The sequence below is a fragment of the Cervus canadensis genome, chromosome 10 (assembly GCF_019320065.1).
Source record: "Cervus canadensis isolate Bull #8, Minnesota chromosome 10, ASM1932006v1, whole genome shotgun sequence".
NCBI lineage: Eukaryota > Metazoa > Chordata > Mammalia > Artiodactyla > Cervidae > Cervus > Cervus canadensis.
The window spans coordinates 69667288-69685309 of record NC_057395.1 but is presented as its reverse complement, the minus strand read 5'-3'; the positions used below and the strand labels follow the sequence as shown (position 1 = coordinate 69685309).

The following is an 18022-nucleotide window of genomic DNA, read 5'->3' as shown; positions in this document are numbered from 1 at the left end:
GAAAAAAAAAATACCTGCTTTTATAATGCCAATATATAAATAGATTCCATAATGATTTACATGAATTCATGATGCTCTAGGGAGTTATAACGGGAAGTTTGGAGAAGCATTATTTTATGGTTCAGCATCTTCCAGGCTGTCATAATGATGGTGGAATTCAGCAGGAGGATGCTGACAGGAAGACTTTTCTGGGTACAGAAACTGCCCAGGAAAGGTTTTGATTTAGGGCAAAATGCTGGCATAGGTCATTGACTCACCTATGAGTCCAGCCAGCAAATGGTTATCATGCGTCTACCATGTGGCGGGCGTCAGAGACTCAGCAGTGAGACAAATAAGTTGCATTCCTGGAGCCTTCTCATTAGATGGAGGTTTCAAGGCACATGGTTCCTGGTGGATTCAGGGATTAGGAAGCTATGGAAGCACTTCCTGCAGTTGGAGAAACCTTGACAGGTTTAGAAAAATGATAGTGAAGTTCACGTTGCACTCCTCAAATATCAATCCTAAGCCAAGAATCTAATTCCGGGATCCCACCTGTTGGCAGGTCTGGGGCCTACAGATATCCTCTTAATCCTGGTCAGCTTTAGTTCCAGGACAGACTTGCTCAGAATCTGCAGATGAAAAGCCATTGGCCTTTCAGGATAACAGAAAACTGTGGCCCATGCGTCAGCTCCAACCTTTGCCTGTTTCTAAAAATAAAGGGGATTTTTATTTGGCACACAGATATGCCCATTTGTTTATGGATTATATGTGGCTGTTTTTGTGTTACAAGTACCAAACTGAGTAATTTTGATAGGGACTGTATGACCCACTAAGCCTACAATGTGTAGTATCTAATCCTACAGAGTAATTTTGTTGACTCCCATTCTAGGTCATTGAGGCTGGGGAAATGAGATGAAAGGTGACATCAGATTCCTAACTTGTTTCCTTCTGTAGTTCCAGGAGCTGTTCCTCTAGAGTCCATTCAAGGGGGGCCCTTTGAGGAGAAGATCTACATCCAGTGGAAACCTCCCAATGAGACCAATGGGGTCATCACACTCTACGAGGTAAGGAGGCCACTTTGGCTATATCACTTGGTTTTATTCACTTTATTTCAGCCTGGAGTTGGCAGATACTACTGCATGTACAAGCTCCATCAAAGGCACAAAGGTGAGTGAGACAAAGCGAATTAATACAGAAGGTTTCTGATAGTACAGTGGGAATCAAACAAAGGACGTCAACTGAGCTGTCTTGATAGCCCCGATGACAAAGAAAATTGGGCATATTGTGCATTGATGGGATTATTCATCTCTTTAGCAAAGGAGTCAAGACCCAAGGAGTCAGACTGTCCTGGCACAGCCAAGCAGACCCAGGCCTGGCAAACTGTCCTCTGGAAAATCATAATAGTCACGTGATACTCATGAAACCTGTATCAGTCCCTGGGCTTCTGAAAGGATCCCAATGTCATTCTCCAAGCTAGGAGTACATCATTCTTGAGCTTTAACATTGCTTTGTGGCCAGGACGTATTGTATTGCCACCTAGGTGATAGTGTTGAAAGCCCTTCTCCCAGGATTAGCAGGGCCTTCTATCAGAGACAGAATAGAATGTCCTTGGACAAGACAAAATGCAGCCTCCCTGAAAACTTTCAAAATTAGAACAAATGATAGAAGCTCATTGCAGAGCAAAAGCAAATAAACAGTAAAATGTCAGTAAGGCTGATTTAGCAAAATGCTAATAGTAGGATATGGGCAGGATTGACTCTCTTCCCACCCCGTGTATTCTGAGATTCCATGAGACTGTGCTTCGGGTACAGTAGAAACACACAGCATTGCAGGGCATGGAAGCTGAAGCTGGAAGGATGGATTCTGCTATCCTAGTAGCTCTACCTCAGTCTCCAGGGACCCTTGGCAGGTTCTTCCTCTCTTTAAGCCTCAGTTTGCTTATCTGTAAGATTGGGGGGTGGGGGAGTGGTGTTAATTGTTGCTTCAGGGTTTCTGTAAGGAGTCTGAGGGGGGAAAGGTGATAAGCATCCCAGGCTGAAATGCTCTGTAGGTTCATGGAGGGGCTAAAGACTCTGGGTGCTCATGCAGAAAGGTACACCTGTTGAGAGTGAGCCTTGGAAAGCATATCACTGCCATAAGGGAAGATGAGCTCTGGGGAGGAAAGTCAGAGAGTATTGATGAGGGAGAAATATTCAGGGTGAATCTGATGGACACAAAAATTATCTGGAGAGATCTGGACAGACCTAAGAGCTCTCTGAAGGAGGAGAAAGCTGTCAGTCATGTGCAGGATGCTGGAGAAAACACCTTCAGGAAACACCTTATGCCACTCCATCCAGTGTTTCTCAGAAGCAGAGCTCTCTAACATCTCCATCTTGGACCATGGGGTTGGGAGAAGCATCCTTCCTGGGGATGCTGCTGATTGAGAGGGGATATTCATACTGATGGACCTTGATGATAATCCCACAATAAGAAGAAATAGATGAAGAGAGAACAGAAGAGGAAACATAACTGTGAGTTAGACACTGTTTGAGCAATAAATCCCCTGAAGGTCTTACCCAAGTCAGGTTCGGCTGCTCGCTGCTTCACAGCCCGTATTCAAGAGACAAACACTGGTTGGAAAGAGAAGGTTGCTTTACTCAGGAGGCTGGTAAACTGGGGGAGAAGGCAGACTCATGTCCAAAAGCCACTTCCCCCTCTGCAAACTTAGGAGGGAAGAGCAAGCTCTTAAAGGGGAGTTTCAGGATTGTATAGGCAGAAAGAGGAAATTATGTGCAGGAAAACACAATGACCTCCGATAATCATCTTAGAATTGGTCATGTTGGTCATGGGGTGGTCTGATTTGCATACTGATTTTTTTTTCCAGTTCTATTCATTCATCTATTTGGCTGTGTTGGGTCTTAGTTGCTGCATGTGGAATCTAGTTCCCTGACCAGTGATCAAACCTGGGCCCTGCTGGGAGGACAGAGTCTTAGCCCCTGGCCAGGGAAGTCCCCATGTTGATTACTTTAAGGACAATTAATCTGCAGTTCTAGGGTCAGTTTGTTCCCATTTCCTTGAAGCCAGTTCTTAGAAGTGTGTCACGTGGGTCAGCTTATGTCATGACTGCAATCTGGTCACTGTATATTAAGTCAACTTCTTCTACCTGGTGAGGGTTTCGGTATCTGAATAATAGTTCAAAGAATGTAGGTCAGAATACTATCTGTTGGCTCTTGAGGAAGAACTCAAGGTCCTTGACTTTGCTTAATGGCTAAACTCTTATTAATTTGCCTTAGTTGACTGTATTCCTTTGTTTCTGCATTTCCTCACTTCTTTGATTAAATTTATTCTTTGGCTACAATTTTTCTATAGACATGAGCCAGGCAGAGGATATGGGGAGGTTCAGTCTTGGGAAGGCCCCATAGGGTCCTACTCTGTTACGAAATTGAGGGCTCATATATCATCCACGGTCAGGAGCTGTAGGCACAAAGGTGCACCCAGGTGAGGACAGTGCTCCCTTCTCTGCACTTCTCTGTGAACCCCGTGCCTTGTGAATGTTCAAAGACCAGTTGCTGAGATGTTGGCATTCCCATGAGGGTGCTGTACTAGAAAGAGCTGTTGTAAGAAAACTTCATGTAATTTCTTGGTTGCTCATTGGGCCATAATAGAGAACCAGAGCTGCCACTGTCTGACTTGTTTGAGCATTTAAGGTTACCTTGTGGGAGTATGCCAAAGTTCTTGGATGATGATCTGAAGGAACCTAAGGGATGATGACCTGAAGGGAGGACATGGGATTAGGCCTTGTATTTTGACCATATATGTGGCTGAGACCATGTGTGTCATGAGCCAGTGAGGCCTCAGAAGGTAAGAATGTTGACTTTGGAGGTCAGGCAGCCTAGATGTAAATCCCAGCTCTGCCACTTCCCTTGCTGTGTAAACTTGGGTACATTAAGTAATTGCTCATTTATACTGCTTAATAAGCATAAATATATGTTTAGTACTGTGTCTGGCATTTAGAAATAGCACTGATAAATGTTAACTGTTAACATTACATGAAAGTGAGGCAATGGAGCCTTGGAGTGGTGAAATGTAAAGACCAAGGGTATACAACTCCTGGGTCCTGAATTCAAGTGCGAATGTCTTGCCTCTTTCTCAGTGTGATCCATGGACCAGCAGCGTTGGCTGTCTCTGGGAGCTGGTTAGAAATACAGCATCTTAGATCTTGCCAGACTTTCTGAATCAGAGTTTTCATTTTAACAAGATCCCTAGGTGATTCGTATGGGCATTAAAAAAGTTTGAGAAGCACTGCTCTAGACTTCACTATTCTTTAGAAAGTTTCAGGACTTCCTTGGTGGTACAGTGGATAAGAATCTGCCTGCCAATGCAAGGGACCTAGGTTTTATCCCTGGTTCAAGAGGATTCCATAGGCCACGGAGTAGATGAGCTTGTGTGCCACAACTACTGAGCCTGTGTGCCGTAACTGCTGAAGTCCATGCGTCTAGAGTCCGTTCTACACAGAGGAGAAGCCACCGTGATGAGGAGCCTGCGTTCTTCAATGAAGAGTAGCCCCTGTTCACTGGAACTGGAACTAGAGAAAGCCTGCACGTAGGAGCGAAGACCAAGTGCAGCCGAATAAATAAAGTTTCAGCAACTGATAAGAGAGTATGTCCTTCTGAGCAGAAAGATGGGAAGTCTCCTCTCAGCTCAACCCAGTCCTGCCTCAGACAGTAAGCAGGAGACCTTGTTTTTAAAGACATTTATAACAGAATATGTGTTTATGAGGCAATTTCCAAATTTAATTAGATGAAACCAATTTGATTTTTTTAAATGAGGTTCTGGTTGTAATTTCTAGAGAGGAATCTATAAATTACAAATCACCCTCTCCTGTCCTCAAAAAGTTTGTTTGTGGCAAAGAAAAATCAGACGACGCAAGTGGAAAAGAAATCCAGGATTGCCGATGCCTTCCTGTGTACAACCCTGGACTCCACAAAGGCAAAAGCCAAACAAGTGAGGGAGTGAAGGAGAGTTGTGACTTTGTAAATAGTGTAAAAATTGTTCAGTGCAGCAGGTCTGAGTAGTATGTCATATGTTAAGATTATGTTCCCTTCCCCACAGGTCAATACCACTTCCTGAACCACTTTTCCCCTCCCCCAGGGGAAAATAAAATAGGGCTTCCCAGGTGGCGCTAGTGGTAAAGAATCTGCCTGCCAATGCCGCAGTATTCAAGGGACATGAGTTCGATCCCTGGGTTGAAAGATCCCCTGGAGAAGGAAAGACAGGCCACTCCAGTATTCTTGCCTGGGGAATCCCATGGACAGAGTAGCCTGGCAGGTTACAGTCCGGACATGACGGAGCACACACATGTGTCCAAGTCTTGGTCCATCCTCCAGAATCAGAATAGCTTTGATTATGTCTCATCTGTTCTCTGGGTTTCAGTCCCCTCTTTGTAACATGAAGGTATCATACTGTTCTAGGTTAAAAGTCAAGAATAAATCTACATCAGACCCACAGAACCAATGTTTTATACCTCATTTTGTATTTGCTCCACTGTTCAGACTGTGCCTGTGGTCAGAGATTCAAAGCCAAAGCAGTCATGACACTCACTTGAAGGACAATAGCCAGTGTGCAAAGGCCCTGCAGTAGAGTGACTGGCTTGTTTGAGAAAAGGAAGGAGGTCAGAGTGACTGAACCCTCGTGAGCAGGATGGACAATGATGAGGCCATGTGAGTGGGGGTGGGTAGGGTCAGATGATGCAGGGTTTCTAGAGTCTGTGCTTTCTCCTGAGAGGAACAGAACACCCTAGAAGGATTTTTAAGCAGAGAAATGAAGGAATCAGATTTACATTCCTAAAATACCACCTGGCTGTTGTGTGAATAATGGCCCTGGGCACATAAGCATCTCAGGAACACCTGGGAAATCTGTCAGGAGGCAAGGATTTTGAACTCATGTATGATACTGCAGTGTTGTTGTCTGGGAAATCTCATGCTGGGTGGGCTACTGTCCATGGGGTTGCAAAAGAGACATGACTTAGTGACTCAGCCACAACAATAGATATTGCAATGAGGGCTCAACTATTTATTGGAAGACCCTGCAGCCAGGTGGAAGAGGTGAAAACTTTGTCACTGCTGCTGCTTTCTTGCTGCCTCTTTATGGGCTTTGATGGCTTCCTTTAAGGCAGTAAAGATAGATAAGGCATTCTTATCTTGAAGAGCTCCTTGGAGCCAAGACTGTTAGATTCTGGCCTCCAGCCCTAAGGGCTGGGAGCTGAAACTGAAGCTCCAATACTTTGGCCACCTGATGTGAAGAGTTGACTCATTAGAAAAGACCCTGATGCTGGGAAGGGTTGAAGGCGGGAGGAGAAGGGAACGACAGAATACAAAATGGTTGGATGGCATCACCAACTCAATGGACATGAGTTTGAGCAAGCTCTAGGAGATGGTGAAGGACAAGGAAGCATGGCGTGCTGCAGTCCATGGGGTCGCAAAGAGTTGGACAGGACTGAGTGACTGAAAAATAATAGCAATCACAAAGGGCTGGACGTCCAGTGGCTTCCCTGATGCTACCCCAGAACCATGCAGCAGCCTGATTCTCTAGCAGCCACGCCCTCTCTCCCTGCCCACTGGAGCCAGCCTCGCCTCTACTGTAGCAGCTTGGATCAGAATGCATGGTTCCTGGCCTCAGATCTCAGCAGGGTGACAGAGAGTGCATGGAGAAAGGTCACATCAAAGGCCTCATGTCTACACACCAGCAGATCAGTGTCACCTGGGAGCAGGTCAGACATGTAATATCTCAGGCCTCAACTCAGACCCACTGAGTCAGAACCTATGTTTTAACCAGCTGATTCACACACACACATGAACGTGGGAGAAGCTCTGGTCTAAGACACTTCCTAAAGTGTCCTAATCTGGATTTGGAGAGCTCTGCTTGACACAGAGCCACAGTCCTTGGGTGAGTAATGTGACCACTAAATGAACAGGGATCTGCCTGCTTACACGGGATCCAAAGAGCTGAGACTTTTCACCAGCCATGTAAAAACCATGCTCTTTGCATAGACTTTTCTGGAACCCTGCTTGGGTCTTCCCTTATGGCTCAGACAGTAGAGTGTGTCTGCAGTGTGGGAGACACAGGTTTGATCCCTGTGTTAGGAAGAGCCCCTGGAGAAGGACATGGCAACCCACTCCAGTATTCTTGCCTGGAAAATCCCATGGACAGAGGAGCCTGGCAGGCTACAGTTCATGGGATTGTAGAGTCGGACCTGACTGATTGACTAACACACACACATGGTGTCCCAATCAGGACCCGCATGTGAAGAGGGTTGGCATGGCCCTTTCCACTCCAACTCTGCTCTTGTGCATGACAGGACTCCCTAAAAGCAGACCGGGCAACTGCAGACAGGCACACACAGCCCAAATGCGATCACAGGGGAAACAGTCCAGCCAAACAGTTGCCTAAAAGCTCCTCAGCAAAATCATTTAGAGACAAGCTGTTCAGAGTTCCCTAAAAACAGTAATCAATACGTGTTTCAATTCAATTAGTTTTTCTCGTCTCTGTCCAAAAATAAATATCACACAGTGTGAGGGAATTGGGCCAGAAGATGTTACACTGGCAACTGGGTTAACGACGTGTGAAAATATTTAAAATGCAGACATGTGAAGCTTCCCAGTATGCCTTTATGTTTAGCAGTCAAAATCACCAAGTTTCTAATTACAGTGTATAAATCTGAGAAGCTTAAACGGAATGAGAGGACCCTAATGAGGCAGGAATGGGTGTCTTGATTATGCTAGCGTTGATTGACATTTATCTTGCAAGCTATTCTAGGCGCCTGGCGTTCAGAGTTAAATAAAACACAGACTTCGGCTCCATAAAACAATGTGGCCTTCCTGTGCCGAAGCCCCTTTGCAAGGTGGGCTAGGTCAGAGGGTCATCGCTATTTTTCTGGCATACAGATGGTTGCATTTGCTCTGAACAGAAAGCACAGGCCCCAGGAATCAGTGTCCCATGACAGAGCACTGCAAGAAAGCTGGGTGCTGTGTTCTGAGCCAGAAAGTAGTTCTGCACAGGACTGGGGCAGACACCTGTTGATGGAGACAGGGGCTGCTGTATGGATGAGCTCAGAGAGACAGGGGCCCTGGGAGGTGCTGGCTCCACGTGGACGCTCAGACTCACCTCTTCCTCCCCTTTTGCTTAGCCACAGTGGCCTCTCAGGGCTCACTCACCCCGGATGTGCAGATGGCTCTGGTCCACAGAAGGTCAGTAGGGAGAATGGGATGTGGTCCTTGATGGGCAGGAGGCCCTAGAGGCAGGAAATGGAAAACCCAGCCCAAAGCAAGAATTTGCATAATTCAAGCTGGATTTCTGTTAATTAGGATGCATAGTTTGCATAATGCAGGCAGCTAGTGGGTATAAATTGAGTCAAGCTGGTAACCAGGAAAAAAGCTTTTGTTTCTTCTGAGTTCTTTAAGCCATAAACGTAGGAATCACCATTCTTCCCCACTTGCAACACATCAAATGCTCTAGAAAGTTCCATCTCTTCTCCTGCCAGTATAGACAAAGGTCAGGTCACACGGCCCCATCTTCAACACCACCACGTTCTGAACATTCATCTGATGCCTAAACCGCTTCAGAACTTCCCTGCGCATGCTGCATCCACATTTCCCTGTTTCACTTCCCCACACTGTACCCAAACACTGGTTCAAAGTCCACTCATCCAAAAACACCCTCACAAAAACATCCAGAATAATGTTTGGAAGGTAAATTCAATCATGTTACTCCTGTGCTTTTGCCTCATCTTAATTTTGGAGCCTGGAACGACCTGGCCCCTCTATCCTCATTCCATGCCTCTCCTCCCACTGTTTTCTGCGTACCGACCCCTCTAGCTTTCTAACACTTTCTCAAGCTGATTGAGTTCTTTGCAGCCCATGTGATTGCCACATTTTGTGAATGTCATCTCTTCTGCCTAGAATACTTTTTTACTTCATATTTCTTAGGTTCCTACCTATTCTTTACCTCCAAGAGGCCTTCACCCTGTACTCTCTGCTTTATCAAGCACTTTTCTTATTTCTGTCATATTATTTTCACAGTGTGCACTCATTTTGTTGGTATGCTTTAGTGTCTAATCCCCTACTGGACTTCAACCTCATAAGGCTATGGGCCATGTGATGGTTATTGTATATGTCTTCTTGGCTGGCCCATGAGGCCCAGATAGGAGGTCAAACATTATTCTGGATGTTCTTGTGAGGGTGTTTTTGGATGAGTGGACTTTGAACCAGATTGTCCTCCATGATGTGAGTGGGCCTCATCTAATCAATTGAAGCTCCGAATAGAACAAAGACTGAGCTCCCCTAAGCTAGATGGTATTTGCCCACACAGTTGGCCTTCAGAATTGAATTTTGACCCTAGCTCTTCCCTAGTTTCTCAGCCTGATGGCCTTTGGTCCTGATACCTGATACTGGCCATATTTATTTTTGCTTTTTGGTATGTCCTCAGGATCTAAAAGAAAGTTTGCATATAACATGTGCTCAATAAATATTACTTATATGAATGTGTGGATTTGTATTTTATCTTGATAAGGGGTAGTGGTGAAATTTTTGTCTAACAAGTTTAGTGGTTCTCAAGCCTGGCTGAAGATTTAGAATCATACCTTGACAACCTCCAAACATATCGATAAATACATATGTAGGTAGGCACATAAATGGTTGGCTTTAAGCATCATTGCATTCTAAATAAATCAGAATCTCTGGGGTTGAGGCTCTATCCAAATGGGGTTTTTTAAAAATGCTTTGGGACGTTTTACTGCCCATCCAAGTTTGGGAAGAAGTACTGCATAGCATGAATCCAGTCAATGCGCTCTGATATATTATCCCAGACAAATACCTGCTAAATAAACACAGCCGTGACTCTGGCTTTACCCTGCCTTTATTTTTCACTCTTCTGGAATTCTACACTGTCTGATGTTATACTGTATGCAACTCACTCATGCCCATGCAGGTGCCAGGCACTAGTTATTTTAAGGCTCAAATTCATGACACATCAGCCTTTCCCCCTCAAGATTGCTAAACAAACAGTTTGCGGGATAATTGAAGACACATAAAGCTATATTGGTCTGTCAGTATCCTTTTGCATTTTACAAATGGCATCTTGCAGCTCTGGCGTCAGACTTTACCTTACAAATATTTTCCCCTCTCCTTTTACAGTAGAAGTTAGTTCTGTTGTTTATTTTTGAGATTTAAAAAAGATTTATATACACAGAAAAAGCTTCATAGATTTGCCCAGAGGCTTTTCCAAAGTCTTAAAAGTCAGAGCCCTGGGATGTCAAGGAACCATTTTTCCTAACCCTCAGCCCATCACTCAACCTCCATAGGATGTTTCTCTTCCAGAGACTTGAAAAATGCAGGCATCCTTGGATAGAAGCCGTACATAGGTCTGCTGGGCTGACAGGTCGGTTGACAGGTGTTTCAATAGAAACAGCTCTGGGTTGAAAAGAATGATTTCTGGCACTCTGTGTCTAGAAGGAAGTTGCGTTCTGATGTGAATAAGTTGCATTTATGTAAGTGGGACCATTAGAGCTGCCTGTCATCCACTCGTAGCATACCAGGAATGCCTATATATTTGCCTGAGGGTGTTTCTTTCTTTCTTTTTTTTTTTTTTATTACAACACGGGTATTTGTGATGGAGCCAGATAACGTGACAGTAGGAATCAACAGATGCGTAGCACTTGTTACCTGAAGAAGAGCAAATCATGTTTTCCTGGCAATAAAAAGGTTTTCACAATAAACATTAATAATTCATCTTAGCTGTAAAAAAAACAGTAGAAGTTACTGCATGGAAAATATTCCTACAGTGAGCCCAAATAGATCAGTATATTTGTCTTTGTATGTGTGTGTGTTAACATGTAGGTTTGTGAGTTGGTGTAGCAACACTGACACGTGTATGGACATCTGTATTTTTGTGTTTTTTCACATGTATGTGTAAAACATTTACCCTTGGGCTGTACCCATAATCTCAATTGTGACCTTGGAATTGCTCTATTTTTTTTTTTTTTTTTTGGATAGTTAACTCTAGTAGATTTCAGAGGCACAGGTCTATGTCTGTTTTCTCCTTGCCTGGAGAAACTCCAGGTCACTTCCTATCCATGTCGTAGGAATCTCTCCATGGGCTCCCAGCTGTTTCTCATGAACTTCTGCCATAATTCCTCTCCAGAGCTTTTGCTAAAGGAAAAATTTTGAATTTAAAAAGATAAAACCTGCAGGTTGGGTTTAATCTGTGCATGTCTAGTTGCCCTAGGAGAGTGGAGGGAGAGAAATGAAAAGTTAGTTCTGCATATGGCATGGTCAGGACTCTCCCGATGTCCCTTCTGTGGGAGGCAAACCTTGTTTTGATGCTCTGCACACCCGAAGGACTTAGTGAGGAGCGGCTGTACACACAGACACGCGGCTAGTGACGGAAGCCTCTCTGTGGCTACCTGGGCCTTTCAATAAACGATGCCCAGAGGCGGTGTTTTAGCTGCTGAGTGTCTCTTTCAACATCAGAAGTTGTTCTCTTTTCATCTCAGATGTTCTACCTTGTTAATCCTATTGGAATTCCACCTGGACAGGGCAATGCAGCATGGATCTGCTGCTTTTAACTGACTTCCTTTCTGTTTTGGTCAGAACAGCTCTTTGTTTGGGACTTAAAAAATGAAGGAGGAAGCAGGTCTTCATCTACCATCAGTATTTGGATCCTTCATCCTGAAGTCTCTGGAGGCTGGAATTCAAATTTATAATTCAGAGGAGATCCTTTCATTGGCTTTAGAAGATAGCAGGTAGATTTCTTTCCCTCACTCCAATCCTTTTCTTTGGCTACTTAAAAAAAAAAAAAAACACAATTTTTTTGACTGCGCTGGGTCTACATTCCTCCGTGTGGGCTTTTTCTAGTTGCCATGAGCGGAGGCTACTCTCTAGTTGCATTGCATGGGCTTCTCATTGTGGTGGCTTTTGTTGCAGAGCACGGGCTCTAGGGCCTGTGGGCTTAGTTGTTGTGGCACATGAGTTTAGTTGCCCCATGGCACATGGAATCTTCCTGGATCAGGGATCGAACCCATGTCCCTGCATTGGCAGGCAGATTCTCAACCACTGTACCACCAGAGAAGTCCCTTTGGCTACTTTTGCTTCCTTCTTCACCGAGAGAAGAGTAGTTCCTTAAATTTTACACCCAAGTACGAGACCTTGGCCTAGATCATTATGGACTCTATGCAAGCTTGCTTGCATACCAGAGCCCTTCAAAATATATGTCATAAAAATCCCCGCTGCTTTGCTTTCTTGGCATCTGTTTTATTTTTTGCATTGTTTTAGCATCTGTGTATCATTGCAAGTCAAATAGTGAATTAGAAGGAATTTATTCTTTGTTACTGTTAGTGACATTATAGCAACATTACATGGTGTTAGAAATATGGGAAGTGGAAAGTCAGCCCCCATTTCCACTGCCTAGCAGACCAACCATTTTCACAAGGGTTTATTTTTTTTCTTTTAGTTTTTGTGCATTGACATCTTTTAGATAATTATAACCACATTGCAAAATTTTGGTCTTCACTGTGTCAGACATTTTCCAGTTTCAATGTAAGCTACTTAACTATCCCATCTCATGGCTCTCTGATCCCCGGAGCACATAGGCCACACTTTACTTTCTAATCGTTCTGTTTTAGGATGTGTTGATTGATCTTCCGAGAAGGTAAGACACAATTTTTAGGGTAGAGTAAGAGGGACCTGGATCTTTTTAAATACCTGGTTAGCAAAGTTACCTGCTTTCCTTTTCCTTCTCAGAAGATTTGTTAGTAGCAATCAGAGCCAGTTGCATGCCTTCCATTGATCATAGAGCTGGGCTCAAAATAATAGCTCCTTCTGTCAATAGGAATGAATCTAAGGGAGGAGAGTAAAACCATATGTACAAATTCAGATAGAAATCTATAAACCCAAAGTTAGTAGTGGTGGCTATATTTTCCTCCTTGTTTTAAAAACGTGTCTCCATTTGCTTGTTTCTTGACTATTGGAGGTGATATATGGCCTGTGCACTCCCCACTCTTCCCTAATACCTTTCCTATGATAGACATCCATAATTGTTCAGGGCACATTCTTTCTCTGAACTCTGACATGGCTTCTCTCTTTTCTAAAAAAAATAAAATTTATTTTCTTTTTGGCTGTGTGGGGTCTTCATTGCTGTGCACAAATTTTCTCTAGTTGTGGAGAGCAGGGTCTGCTGTCTAGTTGTGGTGGGCGGGCTTCTCATTGCAGAGGCTGCTCCTGTTGCAGAGCACGGGCTTAGTTGCCCTGAGGCCTGTGGGATCTTTCTGGACCAGGGATTGGTGTCCCCTGCATTGGCAGGTAGATTCTCAACCAATGAACCACCAGGAAAAGTCCTTTGACTTTGCACTCCAGGTGGTCATGGCGCCATCTGTGATGCTCAGCTACCATCTTTGTCATTCCCTATCTTCTGTGTAAATGTGCTATCTTCAATTCTGGAGGGTAATTATTTTTAATATCTGCGCTACTTCTTGAAGTAAGGGACCACTGCTGTGGAATCCTTCCCGAGGAAGGTGCCAGAGGTGAGAAAGTCTGTACTAGAACAACTCTTGTAGAGAGTTTTCAGGATTATGTCTAAAACACAGAGCCATAGGATACAGGAGCATGTGTAGAGGTTTCAAGACCATATTGGAACTTTCCTTAAAGACCTTATGTATATATATGTATATACACACATGCATATATATATATATATATATATATGTATACACACACACACATACATATACACACCAAGTCTGTGCCTGCCCCACCAGTACATGCATTCTGTAATCCTAGCCTTCCCCAGCCAGTTTTTATGACAGTATTGCAGAAAGTTTGGATATCAGAGAGAAAAATCACCTATAATCTCATCTCATAGCACAACAGTTATTTTGCCTTGTATTTTATCTTTGTTAATGTGCATACATCTTTTACTTAACTATAGTTACATAAAATTTGCTACCGTAATTTTTTATTAAGCATTTTATCATGATCATGATGCTTTTATAGCACCATGGAAACCACTTATCTTTTTTAATGATTGCATAATTGTCCATTGAGTGTATATACCCTAATTTACTTATCCATTCCTCTATTGTTTTTCCATATTTCTGGTAACACTGTAATGAACCTCATGCATATAGTGGTGGATGTATCATGGTGGAAAGAACATGGACTTCAGATCTAAATGACCTGGATCTAGAATCCTAGTTCTAATGTTATCTGGATGAAAGATTTTAGGGACACATTAACCACTCTGAAATTGAGTTACATTTATGTGTAAATTTTAAAAAATGTGTGTAGAAGTAATACCAAACCTACAATTTGGGAGTTTCATAAGAATTAGATGTATGTTGCCAATAACCCTTCAATGTCATGGCTGGTTTTCTTTCCGTATTTGGTGTAGTTCTCTCTCTCTCTCTCTCTCTTTTTTTTTTTTTTTTTTTGACTGCCCTGGGTCTTAGTTACAGCATGAGAACTCTTAGTTGTGCCATGTAGAATCTAGTTCCCTGATAGGGATTGAACCCAGCCCCCCTGCATTGGGAGCATGGAGTTTAGCCACTGGACAACCAGGGAAATCCTTTTTCAGTGTATTTCTTTTTTAGACATTCCCCCACGTGAAATTACAGGGTTGAATAGAGCAAACACTTTTGGAACTCTTGAAGCATGTTGGCAAATTGTTCTCCAAATGGATCCTACCAGTGTGGATGTGTGCTTTGAGTCCTGTGATGAGCCAGTTGCTGTGTCTGGGAAGCAGGCCTTTGGCAGCCCAGCAGGGGGTTTAAGTCAGGTTCCCCAGTCCCTTCTGCAATGCGGGAGACCTGGGTTCGATCTCGGGCTTGGGAAGATGCCCTGGAGAAGGGAAAGGCTACCCACTCCAGTATTCTGGCCTGGAGAATTCCGTGGATACAGTCCATAGGGTCGCAAAGAGTCAGACACGACTGAGTGACTTTCACTTACTTACCCCAGTCCTTTCAGAGCAGGCTGTTGTGTGAAGAGCTCATCACACATGTTGGCAGGACCATTTGTCCTCTCCAAGGACATGCAGGAAACACTTCCACCTCATTAACTTACTGTTCACACTTCCTCCCCTTTGCCTTCAAGGAGCAAGTACAGGGCCTGGCCTCCAACAATCTCCCAAGAAGGTCCTGGGGACCACAGAAGAGCTCTGAACTGGGGGACTCCAAGCTAGTTCCTAAAGGCTGTACCTCTGCTTGCTCTGGTACACCACCCATCAAGCCCTCTCGTGGCCTCTCTTAGCTCATCTGTAAAGGAGAAGATTGAGGCAGATGGTATCTAAAGCCAAACCATTCAAAGGGTGTCCTGTCATTAGCATTATCTGGGAGCTCTTTAGAAATGTGCCATCTTGGTTACTCAGCCATAAAAAGGAACAAAAGTGGATCTGTAGAGACCTGGGTGGACCTAGAGACTGCCAAACAGAGTAAAGTCGGAAAGAGGAAAAATATATATTAACACATAAATGTGAAATCTAGAAAAATGGTAGAGGTGACCTTATTTGCAAAGCAGAAATACAGACGCAGGGGTAAAGAACAAACATATGGATACCAAGGGGGAAACGGGTGTAGGGGGAGGAATTGGGAGATGGGGATTGACACATAGACACTATTGACACTGTGTATAAAATAGATAGCTGATGGGAACATACTGTATAGCACGGGGAACTCTGCTTAATGCACTGTGGTGTCCTGAATAGAAGGAAATCCAACAGGGAGTGGTTATTAGTATATGCATGATTGATAAGTTTTGCTGTGCAGTAGAAGATAACACAACATTGTAAAGCAACTATATTCCAATAAAAATTAATTAATAATGAAAGAAAGAGATGTGCCATCTTGGGCTCCATCCTGGATCTGCTGAGTCAGAGCATGCACTGTTATAAGATCCTCAGCTGATCCGATGCCCATTACGGCATGACAAACACAGCACTAAGTTATCTTCTGCCCGAGATTTGCTGTCATGCCGGGCACATTTGCTGGGAGCCTCGGTTTTAGAACCACATTCTCCCTGCCATATGCCTGCACTGTCTCAGGGTTTCCCTAAGCTTCAGTGAGGTTCTCCCCCTGCCAGTTACATCTGTGGACCTACATGCCACTTCTTAGGGGTCAGGGTCATTGAGCAATACCTTTTTCCTTGAGGTAAAAACCATTTTTGCTGAAACACATATCTTACTAGTCATTCCACGGTTTAAGAAATCCCACTGTCAATCTCAGTGGCTCTCAAGAGGGAAGAATCTGAACTCATCTCTAACTTGACTAACAGGACCCTGTATGAATGACCCAGCTCTTGCTGGCCTCCCCAGCATCCTCCCCTGTTCTCATCCCCTCCTTCCCAAATCCATAGGCTTTACCTGACAGCCACATCACACTCCTGCTGTTCTTGTCTTCCTCTGTCTAGGATACGCTTTCTCAACACTTCCTTCTTTGCTTTTAAAGGCAGTCCTTCCTTCAGCACCCTGAGGGCTCAGGGTTCTTTCAGCGACACTGGTTTTTGGAAACACCTGGTCTAGAGGTTCTTTCTTGTTATGTTATAATAGCATCTATTGCCCAATGCTATCATCGTTGGTTTCTATATATGTCTATGACAAAGCTCAGAATTCTTAAGAATTCCGAGAATCTATTGGGTTGGCCAGCATCTTATGGAAAAACCCAGCAAACTCTTTGGACAGCCCAACATTTCGTTCTCTGTTGAGTTCTCAGGAGCTGGCCTATGGCAGGTCTTCCACGAATGGCAGTGGCCAGTGCTGCAGGATCCTCCCCTTCGTTCCTCGAGGTCCGTCATTCTTCTGTACCTGCTCTCTGATTCAGGAGACAGACTGTCAGGAATCACTGACCTGTTCTGAATTCTTACCTTTGGTTAAGCCAAAGGAGTGCCCTGGAAAGGGCAGGGAAGAGAGGGGAAAGGGGGTGAACCTCAGGGAGGGTCACAGCTCCTCTCAGGGTGACCTTCCAGGTTCTTGAACTACTCCTTCCTCCACTGCTCTCTCCCTTACTAAATGCACCCTCCCTGCCTGGGCCCTTGTTCCCATCTTCTCCTACAGTGTAAATAGTTCCTTTATTAATCTCTGCTTGAATTACACATCTTCCCCGCACTCTCCACGACCCATCAAGAGCTCTGTTATCATTACCATGGATCACTGAGGATGCTTCTCATCATGGACTTTGTCTTAAGCCTCATAGCCCTTCAAAGAGAGAGTCATTATCCCTATTGACACTAAGGCTTAAAGAAATAGTATCATTTGCCTAAGATCACCTAACTGGTAATTAGATGATAACGTGTCATTAGTATTTCTTACCAGCTTTGATTACAGAGTCTGTATACTTACCTAGGTATTCACTGTGCCTTCTCCAAAGGCACTCAATAAATGATTGTGCAATGGGTCTGAGTTTCCCAGTCATGCCCAACTCACTTGATTGGGTGACCATGAGCTTGCAGATGGGGGTTAGAGAGGCAACCTTGGGACAAAGAGGGTACTGAAGCCTCAAACCAGCCTCGGCCTAGAAACTCTCCACATTGTATCTTCCCACCTGGAGCTGTCAACGCATTGAGCATAAGTTCTCTGCTCAGTCACTCGGCCGTGTCCAGTTCTTTGCAACCCCATGGACTGTAGCCCAGCAGCCTTCTCTGTCCATAGGATTTCCCAGGCAAGAATACTGGAGTAGGTTGTTATTTCTTCCTCCAGGGGATCTTCCCAAACCGGGGATAGAACCTGTGTCTCCTGATGCACAGCCACTATTGATGGATAAGGGCTGGCACAGGGCGGTGGGCAGGGAAAGCAGGTGTATTTAGATTGGGAGGAGGGGGCTTCATGGCCCTCAGTAGAGGTGGCTTCATCATCATGGTTTCTATTTGCAAATCCCATTCAACTTGAACATTTCTGCAGCTGAACAGAGGTATTCAAAACCCCACCTTCCCCTCTTAGGCAGCTGAATGGCATGCATGACCCAGTGGCTATTTTGAGGGGCGGGATGGTTGTGACATTAATATTTGACACAAATATGCACTGTCTGGTA

The 18022-nt window shown here is 44.3% G+C and overlaps 1 protein-coding gene across 12 annotated transcripts in view; it reads left to right on the top strand.

Moving 5' to 3' along the window:
- PTPRT (protein tyrosine phosphatase receptor type T) overlaps window positions 1-18022 on the top strand; it is a 1113287-nt gene that overhangs the window by 742983 nt on the left and 352282 nt on the right. For all 12 annotated transcript variants that reach the window (XM_043479842.1, XM_043479836.1, XM_043479841.1 and 9 more), the window contains exon 9: window positions 934-1043. In XM_043479842.1, coding sequence (XP_043335777.1) covers window positions 934-1043 — 110 coding nt within the window. The remainder of the gene's footprint in view (window positions 1-933; window positions 1044-18022) is intronic.